General features: G+C 41.0%; 1 protein-coding gene across 1 annotated transcript; it reads right to left on the bottom strand.

Moving 5' to 3' along the window:
* Positions 1–630: 630 nt before the first annotated feature.
* On the bottom strand, positions 631–18,065 carry crispld2 (cysteine-rich secretory protein LCCL domain containing 2). Its single transcript, XM_054770601.1, has 16 exons — positions 17,940–18,065; positions 16,982–17,249; positions 14,736–15,046; positions 14,168–14,286; positions 12,280–12,412; positions 9,024–9,139; positions 8,549–8,649; positions 6,630–6,809; positions 6,476–6,536; positions 6,246–6,312; positions 6,044–6,177; positions 5,910–5,953; positions 5,761–5,833; positions 5,581–5,656; positions 4,018–4,148; positions 631–1,894 (listed from the first exon to the last, which is right to left on the bottom strand). The coding sequence occupies exons 3-16, from the start codon at positions 14,985–14,987 to the stop codon at positions 1,843–1,845; spliced, it is 1,539 nt and encodes a 512-aa protein (XP_054626576.1). The 5' UTR covers positions 14,988–15,046; positions 16,982–17,249; positions 17,940–18,065; the 3' UTR covers positions 631–1,842.

Below are 18,065 nucleotides of genomic sequence, written 5' to 3'. Positions count from 1 at the left end.
TAAAATGGATTTCAAAGTACAGTACATGTGAGAGTAATTCTTGCACCGTACTACTGGCAATGCAGTCATCATTACTACTATCACTATGAAGGCAGGAGAGAGGGAATTGCAGGCATGATTAACTTTATAAAGGCACAATTCTTGATAGAGCTCATCATGTATTGGATCTCAGATTGTGCAAGTGTACCACATGTGGCTGATGATTATTTTTTCTCACATGCTTATTCTGTAGTCTGCATTAACTGCTCTAGAAATGTCATCACATCATCTGGACTTGATGATCCGTCTGGAGTCATTGTTGCATATTTCGGTCTGGTGACCTGAGGTATTGGCTTGATTATAGGAAGAATGCTACCTCTCTTCCTTGAACTAAAAATCCCTACTAATTGTTCCCATTGTTCAATTTGTTAACAATTTCAGTTTTGCGAAACGCTCTCGTCATGATGCAGGCCAGTTGTACACCACAACTACAATAATAACATTATAGAGGTCATTTATACCTGTGATGCTGAGTATGATTATCTTGGTAACGGCTGATTTTCTGATTTTGTGGCTGGTATACAACTACAGTAAGATGGTGTAGTGACCACGGGTTTCTTGCAACAAATAGGAAACATTGGCTCGTTTAAAGTTAAATTTTATTTTCAAATTGTGCAAAAAAAAAAAAAAGAAAGCATATATACATGCCTGTATAAAAGCAACGAGACTTGAAACACAGTCACACATTCTAACCATGACCTTGCTGCATAAAAGGCCAAACATATATTATTAACAATTCCCGTCATTTTACAAAAGCTATCATACTTGCTATTACAACCGCTATATGTTGAAGACCTGAAGGCCAAGCGTAGCGATAGGACTGAGGTAGAATGAGGAAATATGCTTTTCTTAGTGGATCTAGCAATTTTCTGATGATAAGGATAAGAATGGTTTGTAGTTATGTCCATACATATTTCTTTATAGACATCAATAAGGAAATTCTGATCAGGGCTGAAATGATCGCATAAACATCGCAGTAAGGAGTAGACTATTACAAAGTGCATATACTGATATTTAATAACATGATGAAGCATATAATTCATATTATGGTCTGATCGCGACATATAAAATGCTTCTGTGACACATTCATCTGTCTTGTGTGGGGAAGTGGAGGCAAAAATATCATTTTTCATGCCATCATTGGGAAATGTAGAAAGGAGAAGTAGAAGCAAAATTGACTTATTGCCATGAAATGTAACCACAAATTTGCCAACATTCTTGAAGCCCATTAGCAGCTGGTACTTCTGGACTCCACATTGCAACACCTTCTGTACATCATGTGCACATATCCTATGTGCTGAAACTCAATAGAACATACATACACGCCCTTCATTTTAACATGAAAGTATTTTCATTTGATTTTACAGTCGGAAATCATCAAAGCTAGGCAAATGTAGAGTAGAAGAGACAATAAAAGACAAACATGTAGGGTATTCCTTTTGAAACAAAAACAAAATATCATATAGTATGTACACGCTGATTAAATAAAGTGTGATCAGTATACATTCCTGCGTATAAAAGAATGAAATATGAACCTCAATGTAAACATAACTCCAAAAAAATGACACAGACCCAGCACCAGCTGTTCAATCCATCATAATTTACAACCTCATTCACGCGTTGTTAAGCAGAAAAGGAAAATCATGTCATTTAACATGTATTTACTTAAAGAGGGACAGAGTCAATGAATGAAGACCCTCTGCTTCCACTGAAGGCACATGAATGGCCGTGGTATCAAACCTATGAGCACGCCCTGCTCTTCAAGAGCAGCTGAGGTGACTTTAGGACTTCTTGACGGAAGTCTCATTCCCTCACGGCAAAGACGCGGAAGGAGCCTCCATCCACGTTGCTCTTACTGCAATACAGACAAGGCATATTATGTTTTAGAGCGCTGCTGTAGATGTGACTTGCATGGATACATCATCACCTCACGTCCCTGGAAGAGATTAGAGTGGATACTGCGCATAAGACTTGTCGTCACGCCTCCACAAACTTGCCTACTGAGTGGCATGTGACATCGATGTATGGAGTTTCATATTTAAGCAATTCATTTTAGTCTCTTTTTCTTTTTTTCATCCAAAATTCAGCTGAAATAGCTACAGCTTCCCTGCAGATATGATTAATTAATTTATTTTATTTTATGTAACTGTATTTACATGTTATTATTTTTCTTTGTTAGATTAAACATAGGTGTATAATTTCATCCTGATTTGTGTCAGTGAAGCCTCAGCTCCAAAATGAGATGATTGCCAAGTTGCATGGCATCCTCCAACCAACAATGCAGTCTAAGCTGCATTGAGCACACCATTTGGTATGATGTGATATATTACTGGCACCGACCTTGCCAGCTAACACATGTTAAACTGCACAATGACTTTATAAATATTTCATTTCACTGAAAGACCTCAGAGTACCACCTTTACTCATGATCATGATATGCCCATGCACCTGGTATCATATCTCACATAATTATTCTTATAGGAAGGCACTGATTAGGTGGTTGACAGCATTTCCAGCCTCAAGTAATCAGATACACTATGATTACTTCCCCATGCTCCAACCTGCCAAGCTGCCATGATGTTGGCCGACGGTACCGACTTCCACTCAGCCATTTACTGACCCCCTAGCCCGATGCCACAAGTGTGGGCTTTTAAACTTTTATTGTAGTCAGACCAGTTAGGGTTTTTTGGCCCAAACCTCACTTTGCACACTCAATTGAAATGTCAGGCTATAAAAGTAAGCAAAGATCCCATGTGTGGCCCATCCACACAGCAAACCACATCATTACTCTTACAACAGCACTGGCCACAGGGCCTTCCTCGCCTACTTTTGCACCATTGGGCCGGCCACAGACTGAGAGGGATGTGAGAAACGTGGTGTGCATGCAAGGAAGCCCTTGTACAGCTCAAGAACAGATCAATCACGATATGGTGCGATGAATAAATGTCACTCAGATTGGAGATCCAGAGAAGTTATCTGGCTGCGGATGAGAACGGTTGTCAAGATAAATATTATGTTTTATTCTATTCTAAAATGCTGATTTGATTTGATTTCCTGACTAGTTCAGTGTGCAGGATGTTTTCGACCACAGTTAGACCTCCAGGTACAGTGGCAAGCCTTTAAAATGTCTACTCAAATAAACTACATTTTCTGAGCCTGGTTGCAGCAAATGCTCACCACAATTTATTCAGCTGTTGGGTTTCAGCAAACAAATAGTCTTGAATAAAATCAAAGGGCATCTTTGTGGGTTAGTAAAGAAAATTGAGTCAAACTTCAATAACTCTCCTTTACTATTGGACATGCAGTTACTGATGTCGCCTTGCAACCACTTACACACAAGCAGTGGGCAACTGATCATCATGTGACTCGCTATTGTTTCACAGCAAAGGTGTAGCCCCTTTGGGTTTTTAACATTTTTATGACAAACGTGCATTGACTTTCTAATAATAATATTAAAACATGTAAAAGTATATTGCTGGCTATTTTTGTTTTGCCATTTTATGCATTTAATGGAAATCATCAAAATTGGACTTGTGGTAGTATGTACAGCCTTTTTAAGGAATATTTAAACATATATCAAATTAAATGTGAAAAAAATGAAAAGAAAATACAATTCTTGCCATAAAATTAGCAACGTTTTGGTGCCAATTTAAAAATGAATAGTCACTATTCATCTGAGGTCAATTTGGCATGGTAGCCTCCTTTTTGCGCATGCAGCAGAGCACGTACCTCTGCCAAGGCTGAACTATCCTAATTTGGATCAACACCAAAGGGTACGTATTCATAACACCTCCTGCATATGCCTCAAGTCATTTAAGATTGATGCATTATTCACTAAGAATGAGACATGAAAGCAAAGTTCAGTGCCAAAATGAAATGGAGGCTTGTCAGTCCACAAGGTTTTAAAGAAATCAGTAGCATTCTTTTTTATGTAATCCTGTCAGATGGTGTTGAAAACATAGCAAACTTTAAAATTACCTTTCAGACTGGATGCCATTTTTCAACACACCGACATAATTCTTTCTCTTGTCCAGAGGCAGGACGTCCACAAAGCCCCCGTCTGGTGGGATCACCCCTGCATGGATGGCTGCCTTACAAATACTGGAGTTCTGTCAAGAGAAAGAAGGAACATTTTAACACCAGGGCCACATATTTCTATTTCTTTTATAACACAGCTCTGCTCAAACATCCCAGGGCACATTTGTTGCACAGTGCTTGAGTCTGTTGACTTGTAATGGAATTGACAGTCCAGGTGTCTCTGGGGAGCTGTGATGTGCAGCCAGCTGGATGTCATCTTGAGGAGAAGTTCATACAAGGTGAAAGCCTATTAAACGTCACATAGACGTTATGTGTCAGTGCCAGTCCTAAACTCAACACGCTGACTCATGAAGGTGACGTGAATTCTTGCACATCACTGTTTAGTCTGCTTTACACTGAAGCAATCCACTTTCAACATGCTTTTTAGGAGTTGCAGTGATGATGAATACAGCGGTCTTCTGAAACACATTTCTGTTTTTTTCCTGGTACAGGAAGTAGTCTAAGAGAACTTGTCATGCGTCGTGTTCCTCTTCTCTGCGGCAACTGAAAATGTCCTAAATGATTTTAGCTCAAGACCCAAATTATGAATTTAGTCTCTCAATGGAACACAAATGTATCAAAGTCATCATTTATTGCGATAACAAGAATGGTTTGACTGAGACGCTTGATGCACAATATTTTTTTTCAAGCTGATACTGATACAGATAACTTCCAGCTTCCCAAGACCAATACCTGATACCCATAACTTTTTATATATATTATTTTTTCTATTTACATTTAACTGTAAGAAAGAGGTAAGAAAGACTCAAACGAAGTTGGATTTGACAAACTGTACCGTAGATTTGTCCATCCATGCGTTTTCTATGCCGCTTATCCTCACTAGGGTCGTGGGTATGCTGGGGCCTATCCCAGCTGACTTTGGGCGAGAGGCGGGGTACACCCTGGACTGGTCGCCAGCCAATCGCAGGGCACATATAGACAAACAACCATTCACACTCACATTCATACCTATGGACAATTTAGAGTCTCTATTAACCTAACATGCATGTTTTTGGAATGTGGGAGGAAACTGGAGTACCCGGAGAAAACCCACGCACGTACGGGGAGAACATGCAAACTCTACCCAGAGATGCCCAATCCAGATCTCCCCAATCTCCTGATTGTGTGGCCAACATGCTAACCACTAGGCCACCATGCAGCCCCTATAGCTTTGTCCTTACTAAATATCATGACATCACTACTATTAACAAAACATTTTAAAAATAGAAGCGGCTCAGAAGTACAAAACGTGTCTCCAAGGGTTTGATAAATGACATAAGCCATTATCTTCAACGATGGTAAAGGGCTGGTTATCCAGTGCCATCATTTCCATGAAAATCATGAAAATGCAATACTATCTAATCTCCTAGCCACCCATCTACTCTATCTGTACTTCCATCCATCCATACATCCATGCACCCACGCATCTATCCATCCTTGTGGTGTCAAATCATAGGCACTTACGTCTGTGTAGATGTTGTTGCCAATGACTGGTGACCAATAAGAGGGCTGACTCTTGCAGTCAGAAGGACAGAAGACCCTGAGGAAATAATCAGATGTTAGTAGCTGCAGCACCAAGAGAGTCCATAGTTCCATTCAGTATAAACTGTAGTTTATACTCAGCGAGCGCATATGATGATGCACCTTGGACAATGTGACAGAGGCTTTTTGAATGGGCAGATCTCCGCCACTGTGGTGTAGCAATCTGCATTTGCTTCTGTTACAGACACAAGAGAGAATACAGATGTAGAATATGCAACATCGTCATTATTTGCCTGTACTCCTTCCCTTACCTTGTACTTTGGCCAGCATAAATGCATTTCCTGGTTTATATTTACTGTAAAACACATTAAATGTCATGTTTAGAAAGTAGATATTGTGCGCCGGTAAAAGTGATTAATCCAGTAAAATAATTGTAGACGTCTACCTGAAAGACTCCACGCCATTTTTGGTGGCTTTGACAAAGAAGGGAAACTTTGCCTCCATCCTTGTGATGTCAACAACGCCTCCATTGTCATCGATGGCACCGGAGTGAATGGCAGCACGGCAAATGCTCGATTGCTTGAACAACGAGAGCCTCTTCAATCACGATTCATGAACATGGAATGTTCATTTTTCTTGTAACTCACCACATCATAGTAGAGCGTTCCCCAAACTTTTCCTTTTTTATTCAGGCAATTAGCAGGACACTTATACCTAAAATATTAGAAACCGCTGTCAGTGTGATGCAGTGCAGTTATACACCACTGCAAACTTCAACCACGATAATAAAAAGTGTTTCATGAATACCTCTCAGATATTGTCAATCAAAATTAGATTTTTACTACATCTCATTAGATTGATGTGGAAGAAAAAGTACCTGTTGCAGGTCACTCCCCTGCACTTGTCTCTCAGTCTGGTCTCACATTTAATGCTCTGAGCTGCAAAAATCAGTGTAAAAACAGATATAAAGTGATGTGTAACATGACAAAAGATGATATGTGATAATGTACAGTATGATGGTTCCTATATACCCAGGTAGGTGTTACTAGGGTTCTTTGAGGATGGGGTGCTTGGATCAGACGGCCTGGAGACTGGTTTCCTCGGAGGCGATGGTTTGGGTTTGGGTGCAGGTTTAACAGTGGTGCGAGGTACGGCGGGCACCTGAGGCTTTTCTACCTCGTTCATGTCCTCTGTCTCGGAACGCTGGGAATCTAACGTAGGATAAAAAGCTGGTCAGGTGGTCATGTAGTGGAATGTTTAAACATTCCTGACTTTGTAAAATCCTGCAGTCAACCAAGAGTTATGGAGGAAAAGTGTGCAGCTACAGTCAAAACAACTACAAAACTGCAAACAACAATGTCACACAAATCTCACAAGAGCTTTGCTGACAGGATGGGACGTATGTTTAGCTTTTCTTGAGGGCAGTGGCTCAGGAGGTAGAGGTTGGCGGTTCAATCCTCGCTCCCTCTCTCCAGTTACTGTTAATGTGTCCCTGTGTCCCTTGTACCTCCTCTTGTCCCCCTATATGGATGTGAATGAATGTCTGGTGGTGGTCGGAGAGGCCATAGGTACGAATGGGCATCCACGTTTCAATAAGTCTACCTCAAGGCAGCTGTGGCGACAGATGCAGATTACCACCGCCAGTGTGTGACTGAGGAGTGAATGAATAATGGCTTTATTTCACTGTGAAGCGCTTTGGGTACCTTGTAAAAAGGTGCTCTATAAAATCAGTCCATTATTATTATTATTTGGAGGCTTTTTTGTGACACCTAATTCAGAGGAAGGATGAATATATACCAGACGTTACACGAAGCACACTCTTATTCAAATATTCCAATTCAACCATATGTGTCAACACTTCTTGTCAAAGTTAAGGTAGAGTATTTTGTGGTTGGTTTACTGTGGTTAACTTCTCTTTACACTTTATGCTGGTGTGACACTTGAGTTGCAAATCACCTACCCATTCTGTTTTTGTCATTTATCATGAAAATCGACTATGTTTTACTGTTTTTATGTTTTAACATTAACAATGGTTCACTTCTCTTTCCAGCTGTGTTCCAGTTATACTGGTACTTAAAACACTGCCTTCATTGTTAATCAAAGGTTTGACCCTGGGACAGATTTGTATGTACAGTAATCCCTTGTTTATTGTGGTTAATTTTTTTATTGTGGTCCAGACCGGATCATGATTACAAAATTTCCGCCAAGTAAGATTCCTTATTTCTAAATTGAATATTTTTGTAGTAAGAGCATGTAAAGGTGCTATAAGGTGCTTCATATGTACTGCATATCGTCACGTCTTTGAGTGTGTCTTCTGAATGCTTTATATTTGTTTTTTAGTTCCTTTAGCCATTTTTATGCTTGACAGTGCTTAATTAAAAAAAAACATACAATTTACTTAAATATGCATATTTTTTTACGAATAAAAGGCCGTATTTAACCACAAAACAGTAGTTGCATTCAGACGGGAATGGGTCGCCGGGTGAAACGATGTAATACATGAGGCACACCTATCTGTAGCGCTGTAAACAGACGCACAAACACAACCACGTGACACTAAAACTATAGAAGAAGAAAGAACGCATGCGCATAAAGTCAGTCGTCTTCTGCTTTCCTTGTCTAGACTTACAACAAAGTGGAATTACTTCTACGAGTCATTTTGGAGAAGACAAAAAGATCTCAGGAGAACGTAGACTGAGATAAGTCATGCCAGTTGAAGTATTCAGATATTTTCTCGGCTTGTCACTTCTGGTCATGTGACGGCAACGGGGCAGTGACGTCATAGTTTTTACAAATGGAAGCCATTTTCCAAAAATACCGTCAGGGCACCCAGAATGCCATTTCGATGTGGATGAAGGCTGAAACGCGACAATACTTTGAAAATGTTTCCGTGGTGGACAGCCTCTTAGCATTCCAGTGCGTTTCCTTTGAATGCCTTTGAAGAACTCACCTTTGTAGCACAAATTATCCCTGCAAACGCCTCCGTAGCTGGGAGGGCACTGGGAACATGGGCGTCCATTCTTGTATGGGGCTTCCCCGATCCAGTTGCCCCTGCAGGAGCACAAGACAGAAATGTTGACTGCAGGCTGAAAGTGGTCAGCCTCAGTCACTGTGCTCAATGGCCTTGTAATGACTTTAACACTATTTCCCTGTGGTCAACACTCCTAAGAGGCTAATAAAAAACCCTCTTCGTTGTTTCCGAGGCAATGGAAACAAGCTCTTATTTTTCTTTCCCAATGCTTCATTATTATGTTTCTATTTTCTGACTTCTGGAGGAATTTTAACGGCCTGAAAATGTCATTCAGTGCTTAAATGAGCGGTCAAGCCAAGCAGCTGTATGTACATTAGGAACATGCGGTGCTGTGCCAGGACCTTTTGGTGGAAAAATGGAAGCAAGAGCAAGGGTGTCAAGGCCGGAATCTTACTTTGGGGCGTAGTTGCACACGAGGTATACGGCATTCTCCCAGATATCTCCCCACACGTCCATCCTTGGACACACATGCACGGCGCAGCCAACTCTGCTCGTGGTGGCCCAAACCAACTGTAAGAAGTGGAAGAAAGGCCAACGTAAGCTCAAAGCGCTGATGAATGAAAAGACACCTATAGAAGGGGAAACCTATAAAACGCGAGGCCAGTTTTTCCTCAAGTCACCTTAGCTAGGGTTCAATGGGTCATTCCAGACAGGCGGTCATGATTAATGAGGCCACTGGGACGCAGTGCAGTGGTCATACCTCCCATCACACGCTTATGACGTGTGAACGCACTTTGCTTTCTGGGACATCATCACGACCATTCTCGTCATCCAAAGTGGAACAGCCACTGTCTTAATATCTTAGTCTGAAGCTTCCAAGGTGAAATAAAACACCTTATTAAATGGAAAACTGCTGCAGCGGTGCAAAAGATGAATGATGTGCTATTTGAAGGGGAATACAACACTGTATGTTCCAAAACTCCTCCCCACTTTTCCTCCCTTCCCTTCAAGCATATGTGTGTGCTCTCCCTCCTTAGGAATGTTCATCTTTTTTCCTGGTAGAGAGGTTTCGAGGCCACTGGAAGCAGTGAGTCAGCACGCAGATTCAGGCGTGATGTGTGCTACTTACTTAAGCTGAGGACTGTCCATCTTTGAAGGCGTACGAGGAGTCATGTCGCATGCACAAGTGCAATTGAGGTTGACGTTTTAGATGCCAAATGCATTGACATGGTTAAGATGCTCAGTTCATACAGTGTCTCATCACTGCAGCATCTTTATAAGAATCCAGGTCAAGCATGAGGGGATGAGTGGAAATGGCTACCAGATGGCCCTGATCAGGTTCCAGGGTGAGGGCAGAGGGAGGAGGAGTCCGGATGTTTCTGTAAACACATCCTGGCCGCTTCACAGTAAGTAGATTTTGTCTTAATTCATCTACACTAAGCAGCCGTGATATTAGGTACACCTGCAAAATTTGATGTTGAGCTTTTATGCACATTGTCATTTAGTTTTCAATGAACATATAGTGCTGTTTTTGCACTTTCTTTCATATGCCGTTCTGTTTCTGCCAACCCGCCATGTTCTTTTGTTGCCCTATGTGACAGCAGAGCACTATTCCCTAAATGTCCAGGCAAAAATCGAGTTGGATTGCAATGTTTTTTCATCGGGCTATAGTGTATGAATGCACAAATTCTGCCTAGCAACAAGTGGCTCGAAAAATAGTATTGAAAGAATTCTATTGATTGACATTACTGCATCTGCTTGATCGTTACAATTTTGTGTAGGAATTGAGACTGAGAACTTTCAGTTCATTCACTCATTCAGTCATTTTCTATGCCGCTTAATCCTCATTAGGGTCGCGGCGGTTGCGAGATTGAAAATTTTAAAATACATATATTACTATATCAGTTTTGAAAAAATTATTCCTTTTTAATTTTTTTTTTAAACATATAATATATAAAAATACCTGAGACCAGTTCTTCTCAAATATTGGGGCAGGGGTCGGGCGTTGCAGGTTTGTAATCGTATTTGAAATCGAGGGGGTGGGGGGCGTAAAAAAGATTATAGAGCCTTTCTATATAAATATTTAAAAAATAGAAATTAATTGATAAATCAGAACGGTATGGAATTAGAGGATTAGTTTTGAATTGGGTTAAAAGCTACCTAGCAAACAGGAAGCAATTCGTAAAGCTAGAAGAATACACATCTGTAAGTTTAAATATGACGTGTGGAGTACCCCAGGGGTCAATGTTGGGACCAAAACTGTTCAATTTGTATATCAACAACATTTGTAAAGTGACAAAGGATTAAAGTTGGTATTATTTGCGGATGATACCACTGCCATTTGTTCTGGGGAAAGCACACAAGAACTAATTAAAAAGGTCAAGGATACAATGGTCTTATTAAAGACATGGTTTGATAAAAACAGATTATCCTTGAACTACAGTAAACCTAAAATAATGCCATTTGGAAATAGCGGAAAGGATACATACCACCAAATACAAATAGACGGAGTGGATATTGAAAGAGTGAATAAAAATAAATTTCTGGGGATCATGATAGATGAAAAAATGAGTTAGAAATCTCATATCAAAAATACATAACAAAAGAAAGAAAGAGAAATACTTCAATATTGAATGAAGCAAAATTTGTTCTTGATCAAACATCACTCCACACTCTTTACTGTTCTTTGGTGTTACCATATCTAACTTATTGTTTGGAGATATGGGACAATAATTATAAAAGCAATCTTCACTCACTCAATGTACCGCAAAAAAGATTGGTGAGGATAATTCATAATGCCGCGTATAGAGAACATACAAACCCTTATTTTTAAAGTCACAGATGTTAAAATTTGCTAATTTTGTAAATTTTCACACTGCTAACATAATGCATTAAGTTAACAATAACTTGTTACCCAAAAACGTCATACGGTATTTCTCTATAAGAGAGGAGAAATGTGATCTTAGAGGAAAATTAAACTTAAAACCCTTACATGTGAGAACAACGCTGAAAACCCAGATCATTTCAGTGTCTGGAATTCAATTATGGAACGGATTGAGCAAGGAACTCAAACAATGCACCAAGACGAGCGAATTAAAAAAACAATCCAAGCAGTTGATGTCTGATATTTTGAACTTGCTTTATTATGCTTGCCTTCATCTTATTTATTTATTATTATGTTGATTATTATATTTATTGTTCTGTCATGCTTGTTTTTATTATTACACTGACTATTATATGGAATAATAATGGAATACATGGAATACAGGAAGTGAATAATACTGTATATACTGCACAAGATGTGGAATGGATGGGGGGTAGGATTAGATAAACTTTGCTTCTTCCTACTCCTTTTGGAACTGTGAAATGATTCACGAGATGTAGTCCATTGTAACCTGCATGCATGTTCAAATAAAATTGAACCAAACCAAACCAATAACCACTGCCTCATATATAATATAATGCATTTTTATGGTTATACTTTTCAATGGTGTACAACTGCTCTACATCCAAGTGATGGGTGTTTGAAATATTTTTGTTACTTCATTTGTGGTGTACCGAATGTTGTGGTCTTTTGGTAGTACTCTATTCATGTGTTTGCCCTCTCCTCACTCTCTCACTCTGGCTGTTTTTGTTGGCCATTGTTTGGGGTTTCTCCTTCGAACGGGTTTACACAGACTTCTTTTCTTGCTTGTGTAGTTTTGCCTCACCTGCGTGTAGTGGGTGCACATGGGCCCGGAGCAACGCTCAGGACACCAGGGGTTGCACTCGTGAGGGTAAGGATAGGTGTAGTCTTTCACCTCATCATACCAGGCCTGGATGTGGGAGGCGGGGGAGCGGTATCTGCACACACGCAAACAGTAGGTTCGGTCAAGCACCATCAGGTACCAGGAGGTAGGGGGATATTTGAGGGGTCTGCCAGGTGCTTTGGCCTGACATGAGAAACACCACATGAGCCTCCTTCTGCTTCTAGTCCCCTCAACAGCATGAGAAATTAAATCAGGTTTAAAAAAACAACAAAGTATCAAAACAAATCTAAACACGACCTCACCGCCTGACAAATCAGTTTGAGGTCCTCGTATAAACATGCCTTTTTAGGGTATTGAAATGTGCTGAGCTCGATGGGGGAGTGCAAAGGGAGCGGAAAGAAGGGACTCCACACTGGGTGTGCTGGCACAGGAAGAAAAGACGAGAAAAGGGGGGGAGAGGGATGCACGGCTCTGTGAGAATGAGAGCAGATTCCTGGAAGGGCACTGCTGTCATAGCAAAATACTGACATGCACAGAGGCCTACTGTGGACACACACACACAGACACACACACACACACATGCATTCATACAACAATAAACCTTTATATGCAACATAGACACAAGTACTGGGACATTACACCAATGAGAAATGGATGTGGAGGGGAATGTGCACTCTCACTCTTCTTGGAGGATTTTCTACAAGATGTTGAAGTGTGCCACTGGGAACATTTATGAGGTCAGAGGTCACTGATGTTGGACCTGAGAGAGGGACTGCTGGCTCACCATGTCTGTTCTAGTTCACCCCAAAGGGGGTGGATGGATTGTAACACACCAGTGGTGCCCAAACCTTTCAGTCGCGCACCCCTTCAGACATTTGACTAGAAGCCAAAAACATAAACCTTTTCTTCCAATCATCATTAACTTGAAATATTGAACATGATTCATTCATTTTATCATGACAAAGTCATTTTGGTTCAAAAATTTTCATTTTGCATGGTCAAATTTTGATAAAAGTTTGACATGAGCACTGATAAGTTGATAAGTATTTGTCCAACATGTCTTTTTATTTCAGCCGTATGTTGGGATCTTTCTGTTTGGATGAAAAGCTCTACTTTTGTCTACTTGCAATCGCTATGATTTAAGTCTGCATATTAATTTTGATACCGAATTGAAAGGGAAAGTTTAACAAACTTGATAAAGTAGTATCCAAAGTCCAAAAATACATACAATCAGCGATAAAGCCTCATTTTCGGGGGAATCCTCAGCCTCTCATCCTGATACACACGTACATTGACAGGTTTTCACAGTGCGAAGATTGGAACACCAATATCAATTAAATCTTCGAGATTAAACACTCTAACGCACAACATAATCATCAAACTTACTTACGTATTCATATAGCTCTCACAGAGCAATGAACAACTTCATGCTGTCTCCTTCCTGCTTTCTGCTCTGACTGTGCGCTCTGCACTGTGAGGCGTTCAGCGTACTTGTAATTTGAGTGTTAGGCGCTAATTGTTTTTTTTTTTTATTTTATTCACGTACCCCCTGTGACAATTGGTGTACCCCTGGGGGTCTGCGTACCCCACTAAGGGGAACCTAGGTACTACACCAAAGTCAACCACGCACGCTTTAAACCCTGCTTTGTGCACTGGGAGCAGAAAAGGGTCTTGTGAGAACAGTTTAGAGATGGCCCTTTCTATTCCCAGAGTACAATCCAAGGTTCATCAAGTTTGTTTTTTTTTACTTTAGTCAGTAGATCGTCCTTGGTGTCACTCTAGTAACTAGCACCCTAATATTTTATGAATGTAATGTCCAAACAGGACCTGTGACATCTCAGAGTCTTACCTGCCCCAGTGAACTCCCAAGTTCTGTCCGATGGACATGAGCAGGTCCTGAGGTCCGTGATCCCACTGACACACTTCGGCCCAGTGAGTGGCAGACCTCTCCAGCTCATCGTCCCACACCTGCGCATATTAATAAGACTTAATAAGAGCATGCGTATATATGCAACATCCACTGAGGATCAGTACAGTCCAGATGCGGCTCAGCTGACCTGAATAACCACATAACATAAACCTTCTAATGTGCTGCTGGTTCAAGTCCACTACAAATCAACTATACTGAGTGGAAAGCAGAGATGACGGCCCTTCAGTAAATTTCCAACCTTTTGGTGGTCGCACGTACACACACGCGCATTTCATCGCACACTGCCTAACTGTTAAGGAGTCCCAACAACAATAATGCTATGCAGACTTTCTCCAGCATGAAACAGGGAGTAGACAGGACAAAGTCAGCAATCTTATGATCCACCATGTTAGAAAAACAACACCTCACCACTTTATAGGTGCATTTTGTGCTGACTAAATGACTTTCAAGTGCAAATAGTTTTACGAGTGCTACAACACACACTCACCATGTACTCCATGTTGGAAGCACTAGGGTACACCGAGCCCCTGAGCTTATTGTGCAGCTGGAGGATCTCCTCCCGGTCTGACCATCGGATGGCACGCTTGATCCTGCTGCTGCTGCCGGTGCTGTTCTGACCCACTTCTTCCTCATAGCGGCTCAGCAGCTGCCTGAGCTCCTTGGAGTCGGGCAGGAAGAGAGAGGTTGCTGGTCCGAGCCAGGAGAGCAGCAGGAGGGAGAGGAGAGGGATGAAGGCCATTGTTGACACTTTAGGCTTGGCTTGTGTTTAAATGTGAGGAGAGGTGGTTTACACGTAACCTGTAGAGAGGGAATATTTCATCAGTGTCTTCCTTCTCATTACAACATTTGAGCGATTACACCTTTACATCAGATGTGATGTCGTGCTCACTTCCTGCCATTGGCAGTTGATGTTACTCTTAACTGTTAATAATGTCACAATAAGGTGCAATAGGGATTTCACTCTAGTAATTTAGCAATAAGCTGAACTACTGACATCAACAACATCCTGAGCATAACCATCACATATCATTGTCTTTTTCAAAAAACAAATGACTGATCTTTTGCTATGATAACATGCATAACCGTATGATTGATTTCTCTCCATACGATACACATTTACTTGGAAATCATCCACCATAGGAAAAATAACACCTGCAACAATATAGGAATTAAGCCCAATATAAAAGGTTACTTTCACACGTTATAGACACTGGACACAACATTATTACATTCACAATACAAGAGATGCATCCAAAATTCGGCCTTTACAAATATCATAATGTTCTTTGCTTTAAACAGCAAAAACACATGTTGTACAATTCATACCTCTCTGACTGACTGGGAATTATTATCTTTGCAAAGGCAGAATTTTCCATATTCTGAGTTTATATGTGCACATGTACCTAATGTTGTGGCCAATACATACCCATTTTTCCCTAGAAAAAAGTCAGGTCATTGTATATTCAGGGTGTATAGATTCATACAGTAGTACAATATTTAATGTTTCTGTGATGAGGATGACACACTGAGCAAGACAAGACATCTCAAAATAAAGAGAGAGGTGCAGTGGCTTTGAGTGGGCTGAGAAGAAAATAAACAACACTTGCACTTTTTTGTTCTTATCCTTGAATCCCTTCACCTTCACTTTCCCTCTTTCTGCAAAAAAAAAAAACAGGCAGCTTGAGGTCTGGCACCGGTCGCTGTGTCAACACAGAGTGCCAACACTGGGCACAGGGATCCAGCGGGGCAGCTGAGCCAGGCACCACACCCTGCTGCCGCTCCTGCTGCCTTTTTCGCACTCAACCTCGAGCAGCTTCTCTGTTTGGGCCCTTCTCACGGCTTTCCTGGATTTTAGACCGCAGTGACAGACACGGACGCACTGCAGGCACATGTAGCCATGAGATGACCTTTACTTCACCTCGACAACATGTCAACCCAACACAAACATTGAGATTTGTGCTGATTTTTCTCGTTTTCTTTGAGGTTTGCACAAGTGGAAATGGTTACGTTTATTCCCAACATGCTTAACAAAGCAGGGCTTATTTAATTCTACTTCTTCTGTTTGTTCGCGTCCTGTGTTTAACATGTTCACGTGTTATCATTTTCTAATAGCGATAAGACAAGATACATCACGGCTTTTAAAATAATGAAGTATGGCTGCGCTTTATCAGGCAAGGAACCATTTTTGGTAACTTCGTAGCTGTAGAACTGCATCTCCTGACCATTAATTGCGGAGAAGAATGATCAAATGATAGGGTCTACGTGGGATAGGGTCTAGCCTCTAAAGTAACACATCCAGGCACATATCCTACCGGAGTCTTTCCCAGCTGACTTCGGTTGATAGGTGAGTGATCACTTGTCAATCACAGCACTTCAAAATGGTTACATAACAAGTTACATGAAGCAGCATCACATGTTTATACCTACACAATTCAATGTGACCGAAAAGGATTAGGAAGACGCAGAGCTTGTAATATAGTATAAGCTACTATAGTATATTATAATAAGGAACATTTACAAATAATGAGAAAAGGTGCTGAATGGTTGAAATGTATAATACGGGTGCTCCATAAAGGGTTAATATGTGATGGAGGCTGCACAAGAGCATCCCTTGGTGATCCCGAGCATCAACTTGGTGCCTCCTGTACAGAGGTTGAGAGTGCACCAGATGCAAAAGATGAACCGCATTACTCAAAACAGATCTAGACAGCTAAAAAAAGAATGGTAGCTCACCTCTGCTTGCTTCCTGTCAGTATCCACTTGCTGGAGAGTTGTCTTGTATTCCTTTTGTGTGTGTGTGCGTGTGTGTGTGCGTGAGATCTGCTATGAGTTGGCTGCATGCAGGAACTTGTGCCTCCAGTCTGTGAGCAGCTCCAAAAGCCTTATATAGAGAAAGGACCCCTCAGGATCAGAGGAGGGGAGAGAAGAAAAAAAAAGAAAGAAAAAAACAGCCTCTCCTCACTCCCCCGCTCCAGCCTCCCTGAAATGTTCCTGGCTCCTCCTGCACACAAGCAGCAGCAGCAGGCTCACGTCAGGAGGAAAACTACAACTAATGTTAATCACCACAGTGACAAACGAGTCCAGCAGCTGGACGAGCAGCACTGAATGGAGCTTGGCTGACTGACTCAGATATCTCTACAGAAGCTTGACAAATATGCTCTTCTGTTGAATTCTGATGTGGTGAAAGTCATCTGGAGGAGCTTTAACAAATATATAAACATGATGTACTGTCTGTCATAAGAGGACACTGTGTGTGAGCATTTAGACATGATGATCCAATTTAATGTACTCGTATATTCATGGATCAACTGACAATCCCGTACACTTATGGCACTATTTCAATCACTGCTAGGTGTAGTATAATATTTGTTTGGATTTCAATACTGCATCATTTAAGCCAGTGGCCCCCAACCTTTTTTGACCCACGGACCGGGAGGGCGGGGTTTCGTACATTATAGCGACCTAATTTATCTTATTTCTTATGTATTGTGTAAAACAAAGACATGAATAACATCAAACTAAAAGCACAAAATGAATGCCGACCCACAGTCCACCTGTTCAAGTTCCAGCCAAGTTTTTCCAGAGAGATTATTACATCGCTGTTTGACGTGTATGGTAAGCGCAGTGCGCTAGCATGAATTAACTTGAGACAAATGTGCACATTAGCACTCAATAAGTCATCAAAACTTACCTTTATGCATTCCCACATAGTATCAGCATTTGAGACCAAATATGAGGTGAAAGAAAAATGGTAAAAATACAGTAGTAGTCTATCTGTGCGGCATGAGAGAAAGTTAGCACACGCACAATGAACATG

This window comes from Dunckerocampus dactyliophorus, chromosome 3 (assembly GCF_027744805.1).
Source record: "Dunckerocampus dactyliophorus isolate RoL2022-P2 chromosome 3, RoL_Ddac_1.1, whole genome shotgun sequence".
Classification (NCBI taxonomy): Eukaryota; Metazoa; Chordata; class Actinopteri; order Syngnathiformes; family Syngnathidae; genus Dunckerocampus; species Dunckerocampus dactyliophorus.
The sequence above is the reverse complement of the archived record's forward strand: the minus strand, read 5'-3'. Positions and strand labels throughout refer to the sequence as shown.